The 15,611-nt window shown below is 38.6% G+C and overlaps 1 protein-coding gene across 1 annotated transcript in view; it reads right to left on the minus strand.

Moving 5' to 3' along the window:
* LOC134673905 (non-canonical poly(A) RNA polymerase protein Trf4-1-like) overlaps positions 1-15,611 on the minus strand; it is a 36,882-nt gene that overhangs the window by 16,387 nt on the left and 4,884 nt on the right. Inside the window, exon 2 of the mRNA XM_063531959.1 lies at positions 13,234-13,427. Coding sequence (XP_063388029.1) covers positions 13,234-13,427 — 194 coding nt within the window. The remainder of the gene's footprint in view (positions 1-13,233; positions 13,428-15,611) is intronic.

A 15,611-nucleotide genomic window follows, 5' to 3' on the forward strand; every position in this document is an offset into this window, starting at 1 on the left:
ATGAGTATTAGTTGTCTGTCGTAAGAAAAGTACAGTCAGCGATAAAAGCTTGTACCAAAAATGAATTTTTTGCCAAAAACTTATTCATAATAAACGCGCTACAAACCTCAATTAGCTAAGTAATAATCGTTTGTCCTTATCTGTCATTTTGACTTATGTATTTGTAAGAAAGGGATAAAACATAATTTAACTAAATCAGGCCCGTAAAGTTTTATGAACAAGGAGGTTAGAGTTTTTCATAGAATGTTTACGACGATTCGCCGATTTTGCGAATAAAACGTGAATTCATTATATTGGGTGAGATCATAGACTAGGAGTCCTCTAGACCGAGTTTAGAGCAATTATTTCATGCAACCGATGATGCCAAAAATGCGGGGGTGCGCGGGACGAGGTGAGCGAAGTCCCGTGCCGTGATTGGTCCGTTCAAACACACGGACGTCACACAAAGACACTTTCGATTCGAATATGGAGCATGGCCTGGTTAGTCAAAGATCCACGTACAGTCCTGCAATAATATGTTACACAACGAAGGCTGCAAAAATATCTGACACGATCTTAATTTGTAGAACCTTAAGAGCGTGTCACATATTTTTGCAGCCTTCGTTGCGTAACATATTATTGCAGGTGACTGTACGTCATTATTTGTTACATAAATCAATCACCAACAAACATAACCACCACAACTATCCCTTATGACGTTGACATAAAACCCCGTATCGCTTACTCTAAATGCATTTTAAACGTGGTTTACTACATTAGGTTAATTAAATTACGTCAATCGGAGTAACTGCGAAAGCGGAATGTCTAAGGCTAGCACAGTTTAGCTTACAATGTGACCTATTTTACTACGCGCAAAGAGCTATTGATTGTAGACGAGGTGTTTGTAAAGTCTATGAAAAAAGCGGCCAAATGCGAGTCAGACTCGCACACGAAAGGTTCCGTACCATTATCTATAAAAACGGTCACCCATCCAAGTACTGACCACGCCCGACGTTGCTTAACTTCGGTCAAAAATCACGTTTGTTGTATGGGAGCCCACTTAAGGCGCGGTGTGTAGTAAAATGCGCTTTTTTGTAAACATATTTACAGACTTTTACAAGGATTTCATGCTTTATTTTCTAGTATGTATAACTTTAGTCCTTGAACTACGTTATTGCTTGTCAGAAACACAACGGCTCATTATTTTCTCGATAGAATCTTAAGTTGAAAACATGCTTAAAGCTGTCTTTTGATCCATATTTTAGAAGTACTACGACGAAAATGGATATGAAACTTACCTCATTCGATAGCTTTTAAGTAAATCTTCGTTATTGCTGGTCCTTTTATCGATACGTTAATCTTTTCATTCATAATTTTATGAATTCAACTTTTGCCTACTAAATTACACCCTACGCGGCAATACCTTGCGCCCATTCCCCGCGCCAGTACGCCCGTGGCCACTGCCAGCGTCGGACCTATGCTAGTTTAGTGGACGTTTCATAAAATGGGTAATCACTGTATAAATATGCAAATAATGTTATACACACAATGTTTTTCAACATGCTTACGAAGAAAAGCAAAATGATTCTTAATTACTGTGACATTTCAGACATTCGCCCATCATATTGTCATTTTATAACAAGTTGGGAAGCAAAGGCACACACCCATCTAACCAATCCGGAATTCAGTCACGATTGATAAATTGTGTAAACATATTTTATTAAAGGCTATTAAATTAATCAAATTTAATCATTTTTAAACATATGTGTACGGATTTCAAATACATATGTGGGAGTGTTTAGTGTATGGTTACCACCATCATTTCACCGCTTTTAGTTTCCGAGTTACCTACATGCGTTTTAAGGGAAGTGGTCGAAAAATGCCTAAAATGGTTTTCTGTTTAATATTGGGTAAGGTAGATTGCATGTAGCGGAGATGAGAATGATGAGATGGATGTGTGGCGTGACGAGAATGGATAGGATTAGGAATGAATATATAAGAGGAAGCCTGAAAGTTGCACCCATAACAGAAAAAGTAAGGGCAAATCGCCTAGCGTGGTACGGCCATGTGATGCGGAGGGATGAAAGTCATGTGACGCGAAAGGTATTACGAATGAATGTGGAGGGAAGTACGAGGAAAGGAAAACCGAGGAAAAGATGGATGGACTGTGTGAGAGATGATATGAAACGAATGCAAGTGAATGATGAAATGACGGGCGACAGAGAGGTGTGGAAGTGAAAGACATGCTGCGCCGACCCCAAGTGAATGGGACAAGGGCAAGAGAATGATGAATGATGATTGGGTAAGGTAGAAGTACTAGTGCTCGACGCTGCACTAGTATTCGACATGGGTATAGTGTGTAGCTTTCAAATAGAACTCGACGGCTAATCCTTTTGTTAAGTAAAACCGCTAATGCCACGTGCTACAACCTTCTTCTTTCCCCTGCCCTTATCCCACCACCTGCATAAAAAATACGTACTTCAGTTACTGAATGCCGGCGAGTCGAACGCTACAGAACCAGTCTAAAATGTGTCATCGAGATGCGTAACAAAGGCGCGTTATCGGAGAGCGCACCTACACTGGTTTTTTTAGCGTTGGCTTAGCCCACGCTCAGGTGCCGAATAAAATAATTAAGACCCTTTTTTGCAGGTAAGTAGCACGTGCGGTTTTACTTAACAATAGACAATAGGATTAGCCGTTGAGCTCTAATTGAAAGCTACACACTATACTTTATGTCAAAGTAATATAGGTTAAATTTGAACGGCGACGATCTTTCTGTATTCAAATTTAATTCTTGTCACTTTGACATAAAGTGCCCGTGTCGAATACTAGTGCAGCGTTGAGCACTGGTACTTCTACCTTATTTCCGCCAAGTCCGTACCGTGCTATATGGAAATTTATTCCAAAAAATGCTGTTTTTATATACCACACTGGTGGCAAGCAAGCATACGACCCGCATTCACCATAGCCTATGGACGCCTGCAGCTACGGGGATGCGACACATCATGCAAATGTTGATTGATTTTATATAAAATAAAAGTCCTAATATATAAAATAAGCTTTCATAAGTAATAGTTACTGATTTTTAAAAAGCGCTATTCAATTAAAAGACATGTCAAGATCGCTTACCTTCTTTCAAGTACTTTCTAATGCTAAAAAAACGAACTACAGTATTCTTCCTTATTTTCAATACCTACTTGCCCGAAATTGACTTCTGGAATTAGACCAAGTCTACGACGATTTTGATTGCACACGCAGTGCAAGTGTTAATCATAATTTCATAAAGGTTTGTCGTTCAAAATAACACTTGCACTGCGTGTGCAATCAAAATCGTTGCAGAATTTTCTTGGTCTAACTCTATTATATTTTTAAGGTAAGTAAGTACTAATTTCTGCCTCATAATAATTGGGTATAATTTGATTAGTTTCTTAGTTTGTCGGGGTATACTCTCATATTGTATATAATTTCATTAAATACTCATTAAAATACGAATTTGCTAATAAACCTTATTCGATATTAATTGCCGGAAAAAATCCCGGAACTGACAAATCAGAATATTCAGAATACCGATGGCGCCAGAATAAGGACGTAGACGTGCTGCGCGAGAATGGTGCGGCGGGGCGCGCGGGGCGCCCGCCCGCCTGTTCTACCACTCGTCTGCTTCACCCCCTCGGAAACGTAAAACTCTATAATCTAATATAAGAGCGCCTTAAATCTTTATTTTATTCTGTTTAAGATACGTCAAATAATAGATATGGAAACGACATAGATTGGATATGTCAGTGTCAAAAAAGTGTGAAAAGTGAGGACTACAAACAAAAAGTGAAGTCCTCACTTTTGACACTTATTTGACACTGACATATCTAATCTGTATCGTTTCCATATCTATCATTTGGCGTATCTTAAAGTTCAAATATGGCTGTGAGTTGGGTCCTGAATGTTCTGTTTTTGTTGTCTGTACATAAACATGGTTTCTGATCGTTCCGAGTAAATCTTTTTTTACTGGCATGGGTAAGTGATAATAGTTGTATCTACGTCATAACGGCGATAATTGGCCGAGCGCCACTAGTTATACAAAATATGACGCAGTCGCGGTATTACCATGCTCCAAAAAAGTGACGTATGCAATCTCTGACTAAGTTACGTCATATATTTAACTTCACAAACGGGTCTACCGCGATATATTTCGTTGTAGTGTAGTAAACGAAGCAAGTTGTTGTATGGAGACTAGGGCTCGCGGTCGAGTCCGTGTTTCGTTTACACGTTTCGAATACCCGTTTCCGAATAACACGTTACACGGTTTTCTGGCCCGTTCCGCACGTGTAATTAAGAAACGTGTAATTAAGATCCGTTTCCACGGATAAACGGGTATTCGAAGAAACGGATCTTATTTACCCGTGGCTCCGGACACGTCCTTGACGAGTAGCGAAGGAACGAACCGGCGTACGAGCTACAAATGAATAGACAAAAGATTTATGACGAGTTTTTGTCATATTTAACCTTAATCCGTGGTTCATAGAGTCGAAATTCAATAAACGGTTTATAAACATTTTCTGAGCAGGTAGTTTTTGCTTGCAATGTTGCATTGCAATACGAGTAGAAAATTAGAAATACTATACCTATAGTATGCTACTTATCAAAAATGTATTTCATATAAGACTTCAAATAAGTACTAATAGGTAGATAGGTACTTTATGGTTTATTATAATTATAACTTGATAGCAATAAATATAAAGTGCTAGTAATAAAAAATAAAAGCAATAAAGAGTAAGTATAAAGACAGTACACGATAAAACCTGGCCATGCATGATCTGGTAGGTATACAATATTCTTACCAATTGCACATTTTTAAACATTTCCTATATTTTTAATAAGCTGTAAATATAAGTTCTATAAGTATGTATATACCTATGTAGTAAAAATTCAATCAATTGTCAATCATATTACTGATATTACCTACAATGTATGTGTGAGTTTTCTCGAATATGTAGGTACATTTCATTGAATGTATTCTGTCAATAAGAAATGTATATTTTTTAATCTAATTATTTTTTAACTTACGTAAGCCAGACATCTTAGTATGTATTGTTATAGTAAACCATGTAAAAATTAAAAATTATCATGTGTATCTGCCAATAAGAAATGTACCTACAACTTTTAATATAATTAATTTTGAATTTACGAAAAGTCTTACATCTTATTATCATATAAAATGAACTTTAAGACTGTACTAATAAATATTATTTGCAATATTTAGCAACAAAACAAAAACGATTTTAAATTAAGATAACTTGGAAATACTGTATTTTACGAACTGACGGACTAAGTGGCGAACTGGAGTCATACTTAAACAAAATATTTTAAAAATCATATTTATTTCTTGTTCATTCTAATTGTTTTTGATCTCCCTCTTATCATATAAAATGCTTTTTATAGTATGGTGCGGGCCGCAGCGGCTATAAAACAATGGGAAACTTAACTAAAAAACTAATTTTACTTCTTAAATTTTTGCCGCTGCATTTGTTACAATATCTTGTGTAGACGTGTTCACCTTATTACACCGACATAAAGCTTATAATTGGCGGTGGCAGTTCTGATAATGGTTTGGGAACCTACTTGTTTTTAGCGATATCAGACAAAAGGGTATTGGAAAACAACACGTTCTAATGAATGGAACACCACCGGCCGGCATTTATTACCTGAACACTAGTGTGAAAGTGACCCAAGTGAACATGAATGATTACCAATTTTGAGATCTATGTTAATGTATTTAACAATATAATCGCAAGGTAACCAAGGTAACATGGGTTTATAAGGTTCTCGCGTGAAATCCTGCGCTTCGAATGCCGCTTGTGTGTACTTTTTTTTGCGTCGTTGGCAGATTTGCTGTTTTACGCGCAGCAGAAAATTGATAAAAATAACAAATAACCACAAAGTAATTCATAATTATTTTCTAATTGTTATTTTTAACTAATATAGGTAGTATTTGTCTGCACATCTAAGTATTCTTCACGAAACTATACTACTTAAACCATAACATATATATAAAATGTGTTTCTTTGATTGAAATATAATTATGTAATAAAATTAGCCTACTAGCAATCATAGTAAAAAAAAGGTATTAAACTAGGGACGAGTAGGTATAAAATTAAAAATAGTAGACAATAATATAGAATAGGGACACCTACTTTGATTCATATATTGTATAGTTGGCTAAATATGTTATATCAACACAGTTACAAATAATAATAAAAAAAATCGTACGCCAAACGAGTTAATCTGAAGTCAACATTCAATATTAGACCTTGCATACGCAGACCTAGAGCATTGATTGGGTCAAACTGTTTCGGATCCGTTCGGGCCGGTTTTAAGTACCCGTGTAAACGGAGATACTAAACGGAGATACGTATCTGAGAAACGTTTCTTGGATACGTATCCGGATCTCGGCGGTTCCGTGTAAACCGTGTTCTTAGCACCGCCGGTCTTAAGAACACGGGTATCCGTTTCGGCGTGTAACACGGATACCGGGAGCCCTAATGGAGACCCATACATTAATTCCTCAGTCGATGAAATTTTGCTTGGTTATTGTATAGTATGAGCCGAAACTAACATATAAATATCCAAAAAAAAAACCACTCCTAAGTTAGGTATTTATACGTAAAAATACAAATCTGTTTATATATTGAACCGAGTAATTCCTCCGTCCAAAATTATTTTACCAAATAAGTTATTTGTATCAGTATGTGATACTAGAAAAAAATCTAAAACTTTTGTCAAACATGAGAATATTTTTTTTACGATAATGACTTTTTTGGCGCTCATTTTCATCGGAAAATTGCTCTGCCATTTTTTCCTTCTTATATGATCTTATAATATAATTTGGCGTAGTGGGTAAGAAAATCCAAAAAAAAATGTATACCCAAGTTTATGTATTTTAGAACTATTAAAAACTGAGAGTGGAAAATTTCTCAGCCTGATTTCTTTTAAAATATATACTAAGTAGTCACGTATATACTTAAATCCAAAATATCCAAAAGAACTGTCATCCCTTGTACACCCCGCTCCCTATACACTGCTCCCGGTATGTTTAGTTTTGAATAGGCTCGTTATTTTTTTGGATGTTTTTATAGTTGAATGGAAAGAAAACTGTGAACTTAATTCAATAAATAAAATGGATAGAGAAATTTTCCACAGCGAGTAAAAAGGCAATTTCTGAAAAAAAGTATAGTTACATGGTAAATTTTTTAGATTTTCAATTTGTATGTATAAATCGGCAATAAAATGGCATTCCAGTGAAAAAATTAGACTGAGCAATTTTCCGGTCCAAGCCACGCCAAAAAATTATATTTTGTTAATATTGGTATTTCTGCGGGGATTTTTTTTTTGATATTTCATATATTGTTGCAATACGTTACATGAACATGTCCGGAGAAGAAAGTTTAAACGGAGCAATTTTCCGTAAAAAGATATTAACGATTTAAGACTTTAGGTATTTACTTAAATACTATTATTATTATTCTTTGGAAATGTATACAATACTTTTTATTTATTGATACTTTATCATACTGTAAAGCTTTTTCTGGCTGAGGAATTACTGCGGGGTCCACTACCTTTATTTACTACACTATTGTTTTTACCTCAAATTCCGCTGAGAGAATGAGCGAGTGGAATTTTAGGTAATTTTAGGTAAAGGTAAAGGTAGGTAACAATGAAATTATATCGCGGTAGACCCGTTTGTGTACAAAACGCGAGAGTTTAAAGTGTTATAACACTTTAAACTCTCGAAAGTTACGTCATGTTAATGTGTTTTTACAGATGTAGTGCATAATTATTTTCCATCGTATTTTCTCGGAAACGTTCGTATTTGTCGTGCTACTTCTATCAAATGCAGTACTTTTTGTACCGAGACTGACGAAATAGCAAGTACGAACGTGTCGTACGAAAAAGTACGAACGTGTCGTACGAAAAAGTACGAGCGTGTCGTACTTTTCCGTTAAAATACGAAGAAAAATAATTATGCATTACATCTGTAAAGAATTATCATTTTATACTTACAAAATTTAACAAGAGGATTTAGGAAAGTGCCTTCTTGGCCATAATGATTTGTTGATATTATCTTATCCACCCCCTCCCTCCCCCTCTCCCCTCCCTCTCTCTATCCCTATCCCTCCCCCTCCCTCCATTCTCTCCTATCCCTCTTGTGCTTGAGAGGCCTGTGCCCAGCAGTCGGATGTATATGGGCTAAATTATTTATTTATTTTTATCAGTCTCCCTTCAGCCAATCACATTTCCCCATTGGCATGCAAGAATGCCGGCCAGTTACGTAAAGCTGTATAGGTCCTTCCGGTCAGGTTTACGATCTTCCGCTGCGCGTGAGTCAGTCGAATGCGGTGCGCGTGCACCGAGAGGCTTGTAACAGCAACGCAGATTGGACCTTATGTTGATGCGATAAGGTTTATTTACGATTGGTCAATTGTGTTAACGTTGGAAAAATTCTTTGTCTGTATTAAACATTACAAGTCTTACAAGGTTGAGCTTCAAATTTGTCATCTTATGTAGATACCGCTTTATTATGCAGTACTAGCGACCCGCCCCGGCTTCGCTTGGCGACTCAAAACCTTAACAAATTCTACACCTAAACCTTCCTTAAGAATCACTCTATTGATAGGTGAAAACTGCATGAAAATCCGTTCAGTAGTTTTCGAGTTTATCGCGACCATACATACACCCAAACAGACAGACGAGGCGGGGTACTTTGTTTTATAAGAATTATAAGGTGTAGTTAAGTGGTTGTCAAAAGCTGACATTTGACAATTTAGTGACATCTGTACATATGACGCCGTACAGCTCTATTTTTAACCGACTTCCATTTCATAGAAGGAGGAGGTTCTGTATTCGTTTGTGGCTATTTTTTTTTTTTCTATGTACGTTCACCGATTACTCCGACATCCGTGGTCCGATTTGAGTAATTCTTTTTTTGTTTGAAAGGAGCTACCTCCGAGTTGGTCCCATTTTAATTTGGTTCTGTTCTGATGATGGAATCCATGAGGAATTGAGGGAACTCCTCAATTTTTAAAGGCACATGCATGGTGATTTGGGTGGTTTCTTAAGCAACTCGAGCATTTTCTCCCGAAAACCACCACTTTGATGAAGTAGACCTGATGATGATGATTGTTTTGATGATAATGATGATGATTTTTTGAAATGTAGTATGTTCAGCGATTACTCCGGCACCTGTAATCCGATTTGAGTAATTCTTTTTTTGTTTGGAAGGAGTTACCTCCAAGGTGTTTCCGTATTATTTTTGGTTCTGGTCTGATGATGGAATCCATGAGGAATTGAGGGAACTCCTCAGTTTTTAAAGGCACGTGTAAAGTGATTTCAGTGTTTTCTAAAGTAACTCGAGCATTTGCTTCCGAAAACCGCCAATTTGATGTAGTGCAAGTGTAGCCCTACCACGAGTTTGACATTGACATATTCGCTAAGTTAGCGACGCTAATGTCTTCGAAACTTACTTCTTTTGCATCTCGCTCGCACTAATATGCAAGTATGAGCGAGATGCAAAGAAAGCTACGCTACACGCGCTAGCGAATAAATCGATGTCAAACTATTGGTAAGCTGGTAAGGCTACTGATCGGGGGTTAGGGTTAGGAGTTAAGGGGTCGGGTAATGGTGGTTGAAGGGCTGCTGGTTCAGGGCCGAGGGGTTGATGGATCAGGGGTTGATGCGCTGTGAGGTAGAGTTATCGGGGGGTTGAGGGATTGGGTCAGTGGCGGGGCGGAGGATGGATTTAGTGTAGTGACAGGAATTATAATTTCCCAGACGGACTCGAGAAAATTCCTGATTACATATTTATTAAAGTAGGTACACGCATTGAATGTTAATCATGATGTTGTTTTTCATTGATGCGTCGCGCTCTTAACAATGCATTAAAACTAAAAATTGAAAAATAAAAACTTTTTACAAAAAAAAGAAAACCGACTTCAAAAAGGATGAAATAAAATATTATCCTTTTTAAGTCTATGCGTTACCAACTGATATGTTTGAAGTCGGTGCCAAGCCAAGTAGTAACAATACCCGTCAAAAATAATCAGCTTTATGACTATAAATCCCATTAGAACTGTACTAATAACTATTATAAATGTGTAAGTAATTCTGTCTGCCTCTTTGTCGCCTTTTCATGGCTAAACAACTGAACCGATTTAGGTGAAATTTGGCAACAAGGTAAATTCTTTGAATTGTTTTATATTTTGAAATGTAGTCCTCTGAATAAGGGACGGGAAATAACTCAGTCCCAATCCCACGCTTGCGTGCCGACAAACATGGTACGGACTGTGCCAAGAAGGTTTGATCGTGTGTTCAGGTACAGTCGACGTCAAAGATATGTTTACACTTTTGCACCTTACTCCTTTGTAATAAGACGAAAAGTGTAAACATACTTTTAACGTTGACTGTACCTACAAAAAGTACGTTCATTGTCGTCGTGTAAGGCAATCCAACGTACATACTTATTGAATCGTACCAAAATCATGGTAGGTATGCTTCATAAGTTGGCTTGGCACCGACTTCAAACATATCAGTTGGTAACGCATAGACTTAAAAAGGATAATATTTTATTTCATCCTTTTTGAAGTCGGTTTTCTTTTTTTTGTAAAAAGTTTTTATTTTCTTCAATTGTGAACCTCGGAGGCACCATTTTTTATTAGACGTTACTCATCTTATACAATCAATGGTAAATGTGTGAAATGACCCACTGAAACTCACCGCTATCAGGCGTGGGCGTGGCTCACTCCGCGATTTCGACGCTTTGCTACAGGTAGCTAAAAGTACATCCGTTCGACCCCAATTTTGGGGTTTGCCATAAGCCGCGCGTGGCGCTGTCGCCACCTAGCGGCCGTATCTGTGCTGATCGTGACAGACACGTTTTGTTAGAGAGTGAGACTTCTGTACCTAGTACTATTATTTATTCTGTGCCGTTATGGCTTGCCGTAGAATCATGTCTGACATCTTTTGCGTTATTTCTTACACGTTAATTTTATAAATACATGCACTGAGAGTAAAGGATAACAAAAACACACTTAGAATTACAAAAATAAACTTAATCCGGGGACAAGGAGAGTCAACTAATAGGAACAAATTGACTTTTGCAATTTCTATTAGTTCTTGCAATTTCTATTATCTGTTTGTTGAAATTAGATTCAGGATTACTGAGTTATTTGTAGAAATAAATAAACTTTACAGAAATAGTGAAACGTCTATAATTATTACTAAACTTCATTTTTTTCCCCAGTACAGAACTGTTTATTTAATTCCTGGTTTAGTTTAGTAATGATTTTTTTCTCAGTGTGTGTTTTCTTTCAATTGCATTATTATTATGAGCCTATATTGTCCCACTGCTGGGCAAAGGCCTCCCTCTTATTTCTCCACGTATCCCTATCACCTGAAGTCTCCCACCAGTCTCTCTCATAGGTGTCAAGCTCGTCCCGCCATCTCCGACGAGGTCTGCCGTGACGCCTTACAGTCCGTGGGACCCAGCGGGTGGCTGTTTTCGCCCACAGATCATCCGGCATACGGCAGACGTGTCCCGCCCAGTCCCATTTAAGCTTGGCGGCAGTTTCAGCTACGTCAGTGATTCGCGTTTTGGAGCGTAGTATTGTATTTTTAATGCGATCGGTCAATTTCACGCTCAAAATACTACGCTCCATGGCCCGCTGACAAACCTTGAGTTTGGATTTTTGAACTTTTGTCAAAGACCAAGTCTGCGCTCCGTAGGTAAGGATGGGGAGAATGCACATGTCCATGAGTTTTCTTTTTAGCGGTATAGGAAGGTTTCCCTTCATGTACTCCTTCATAGACCAAAAGCTCTTCCAGGCATTCTCGGTCCGTCTTGCGACTTCTTTGTCTTGCCGTGCCTGGAAGGAGACTATTTGGCCAAGGTATATATACTCATGGACATATTCTATTTCTCTCCCATCTATTCCTATTCTTATTGGTGCACTATTGGTCATGAGCTTAGTCTTTGACATGTTCATCACTAATCCAACCTCAAGGCTTGCCCTGCTTAGGTCCTGTAGCATGTCGCAGAGGTCGGTAGCTGAAGATGAGAAGAGGACTATGTCGTCGGCGAAACGCAGATTGGTTAACTGCCTTCCGTCGACGCCAATGCCCCTCTGTTCCCATCCTGCCGCCAGCAAGTATTTATCGCGCAAGCAAAATGTTGACTTAAATTCGCTCACATTTTCATAATCTATATGAGTCATCATCTCACACTGGCATACTTATAATTATAAACCCTGCCCACTCTATTTACACAAAGTCGTTTATCTTTATAACATGCATAATATTTATGCTGGAGAGGCGAGTATACGCCAATTTGTAACTGAAATAGCAAACGTAGGTGACATGGCTATCGCGGTGATTTCTTCAGTTTCATTCATGGTATGGTTGGCGTAGCAAAAAAATATCCCGCTAGCGGCATTGTATCTTATAACTGTTTCTATTTACCGTTACACTTCGGTTATCTTTAGTTTTGTGATTGACAAACGGTTTATATAAATAAATATCACAAGCATCATACTTACCATTATCGTCATATTGGGGGGCAGGTTTTCAATACATTTGCGTTAGTTGTTTTTAAATGAGCGTCAGAATATCGCCATGGATTTTCTTCACAAGTGTCGATCATATGTAGAGCCGATGACCTGCTCTGGACATGTACCTAAGTGTAGTCTGTTTCCACTTACCTATAACCACCAGATCAATGTCGCTAGTATGCAGATAGAGGCCGTTACGGAAGCTCCCGAATACTTCAACCCTGGCTTGCAGATTAGCGTCAGGATAATGCCACGGATCCCGTTCACCGTAGAGTCATATGTAGAGCAGATTTGCATGGACTGTAGTATGTTTCCACTCACCTATAACCACCAGATCAATGTCGCTCGTAGGCAGATAGAGGCCGGTACGGAAGCTCCCGAACACTTCAACCCTGGCCTGCAGATTAGCGTCAGGATACCGCCACGGATCCTGTTTACCGAGCCATATGTAGAGCGAATGTGGATAGACTGTAGTATGTTTCCACTCACCTATAACCACCAAATCAATGTCGCTCGTAGGCAGATAGAGGCCGGTACGGAAGCTCCCGAACACTTCAACCCTGGCCTGCGGCCAGAGCGTCAGGATAGCGCCACAGATCCCGTTCACCGTAGAGTCATATGTAGAGCAGATTTGCATGGACTGTAGTACGTTTCCACTCACCTATAACCACCAGATCAATGTCGCTCGTAGGCAGATAGAGGCCGGTACGGAAGCTCCCGAACACTTCAACCCTGGCCTGCGGCCAGAGCGTCAGGATAGCGCCACGGATCCTGTTCACGACCGTAGAGCGGACGAGGTGCTCGGTCTCCGTTGGCGACATGTATGTGTAGAAGTGTTCGATCTCTTCGTGTAATCTGTGGAGGGTAGATTGAATTAGTCGATAGCTTTTTAAAAGCGTGGGGTAACTATAGAGGGTAAAGCGGGAATAATAGCACAGGCAGGCAATTTAACATAGAGGCCGATAGCATATGCCCCCATTGAATCGTCCACAGAAACATAATACAATCGTGACTAATTTAAATTACTGTAAAAATTAAGACGGGAAGGCACAACGCGTGCAGCTGACTTGTTAATAATTGGATTTATTTTCTCAAACGGGAGACAACCCACTCCAAATACTGAGATTCAAATGTTTACTGCATTGTTTTAACTTAAGGTTCGATTTTCAATGACTTCAATGAGTATTTGTTGTGGGTTGGTTCCCGTTTGCAAAAATACGTGCAAGTGGGAATAGTCCGATTTCAAAGTATTTCTGGTTTAATTTGGCCAGTATTGTGTAACTTTTTTCGCTAGACCTGTTTAGTATGTAACTATTCGTATAATAAAAGATACATGAAAAAAGTAAAGAGATACAGGAAAGTAAGATACATGATTGAAACGGACGGAAGGGCCCCCCCACATCTAGCGTCTTTCGAGCGTCGGCGTCTGTCGGCGTCTGGTCAGCGCTATGGAAAATGACGTCGCTGCGCAGTTGCGTCGACGCTGCGTCGACGATGCGTCGAGCAGCGGCCGTAGAATTGTAGACGCCGACGCTCGAAAGACGCCAGATGTGGGGGGGCCCTAAGATGAAGCCCCCTGGCCTGATTTAGTGCACCTGTCGCGAACATCGGAAATCGAAATTTCGCCTATAGCTTTCTGTGTTTTTATCTCAAAATAGACCGTCAGCATCAGTCAGTCAAAAAGTCAACTCTACAGCGCAGGAAAAAATGCCCAAATGTCAACAGGGTGTTAAAAAATGTATGCAAATCCGTTTTTTTTATCTAGATCTCCATTCAGGAAGCTCCTGAAAGTTCAAGGTCACCGCAATCATACCGTTTGTTTACATTGCGTGCGTTACGCAACTCACGTGCGCATGCGACTATTTGTCGTTCGACTTTATTACTATGGTCACAAGGTCTGTATTGCTGTGCGTTGAATGTTGGTAAGCTAATAATATGCAATTGCTTTGGGGAACGATTTTAGTCTTTAAGACAATTGTAATTAGGTTGATAATGTCGTGGTTGGAGTGGTGCTAAAAATATGCAACCGCAGTAATGGTCGGACGTTAAATATAGTAAGCTATATGTGTCGTTCAGTCTGATATTGAGAAACTATAGGCATTGTGTCGTGGACACAATTGACTGTAACCTCTATTGCAACGCATTAAGGTATATCGATAGTCAATTTTGTTGTCTGTAAATGTCGTGGTTAAAATAGGTGACAATTAGGTACAATTTGTTTGTATCTCCTTATCCAGCGCATGTTTTTCTCTTTCGTTTTGCACTGGACAGAAAGGGAGTGCCGAGGTTAAGTTTTGCCATTAACATCAGATATTGCCAAGGCATCAGAGTGGGTGTTCAGATATTTGTGAGCACCTTGGCCGCTCCGATATATCTGATGGCGACTGTCAGTAATAAACTGCACCGGTCTCTACATAATTAGCATCAAACCGGGGCCTACTTATCAGTCACAATCAGGTTTACCTTCATAACATTCATAACTCAAATGCCGGTCAAGAAATATATTGGTATTTATGTATCTGTCAATTTCAAAAGGACTTAAGTGTAAATGCCAACTTTATGTCTCTTGCTAGACTTGCTACACTCTGTATCTTTAGGTATTTAAATGAAAGTAAACAAAATCTACCCTCAAATGACGCCATAAGCCAGTTGAGGGTATAGTTCGTTTTTTTTTTTGCATTAGAAAGAACTTGAGAGAATTGTTACATATTTGCCGTAACTTATTTTTAAAATGTGTTTTTCAATTAAAAGATACATCAAGATTGTTTACCTTATTTCTAATGCTAAAAAAAACGAACTATAGATTCATTACATGATCAAATTTAATAGTGTAGGTTAAAGTCAGGTCGTTCAGTGACTAATACAGGGGCCCATTTCTCGAACGATATTAGACTAATATTATTTTCATCACACTCGCAGTGAATGTGGAATAGCAGGTTTAGCGGGAGTTATACAAAAAGCGTTCTCCCTAGGGATTTATGAAGTTTCTAGTGCCATAATTAACAGTTTTTTGTCTTTATACTTAATTTTTGTATCGCA

Source organism: Cydia fagiglandana, chromosome 19 (assembly GCF_963556715.1).
Source record: "Cydia fagiglandana chromosome 19, ilCydFagi1.1, whole genome shotgun sequence".
Classification (NCBI taxonomy): Eukaryota; Metazoa; Arthropoda; class Insecta; order Lepidoptera; family Tortricidae; genus Cydia; species Cydia fagiglandana.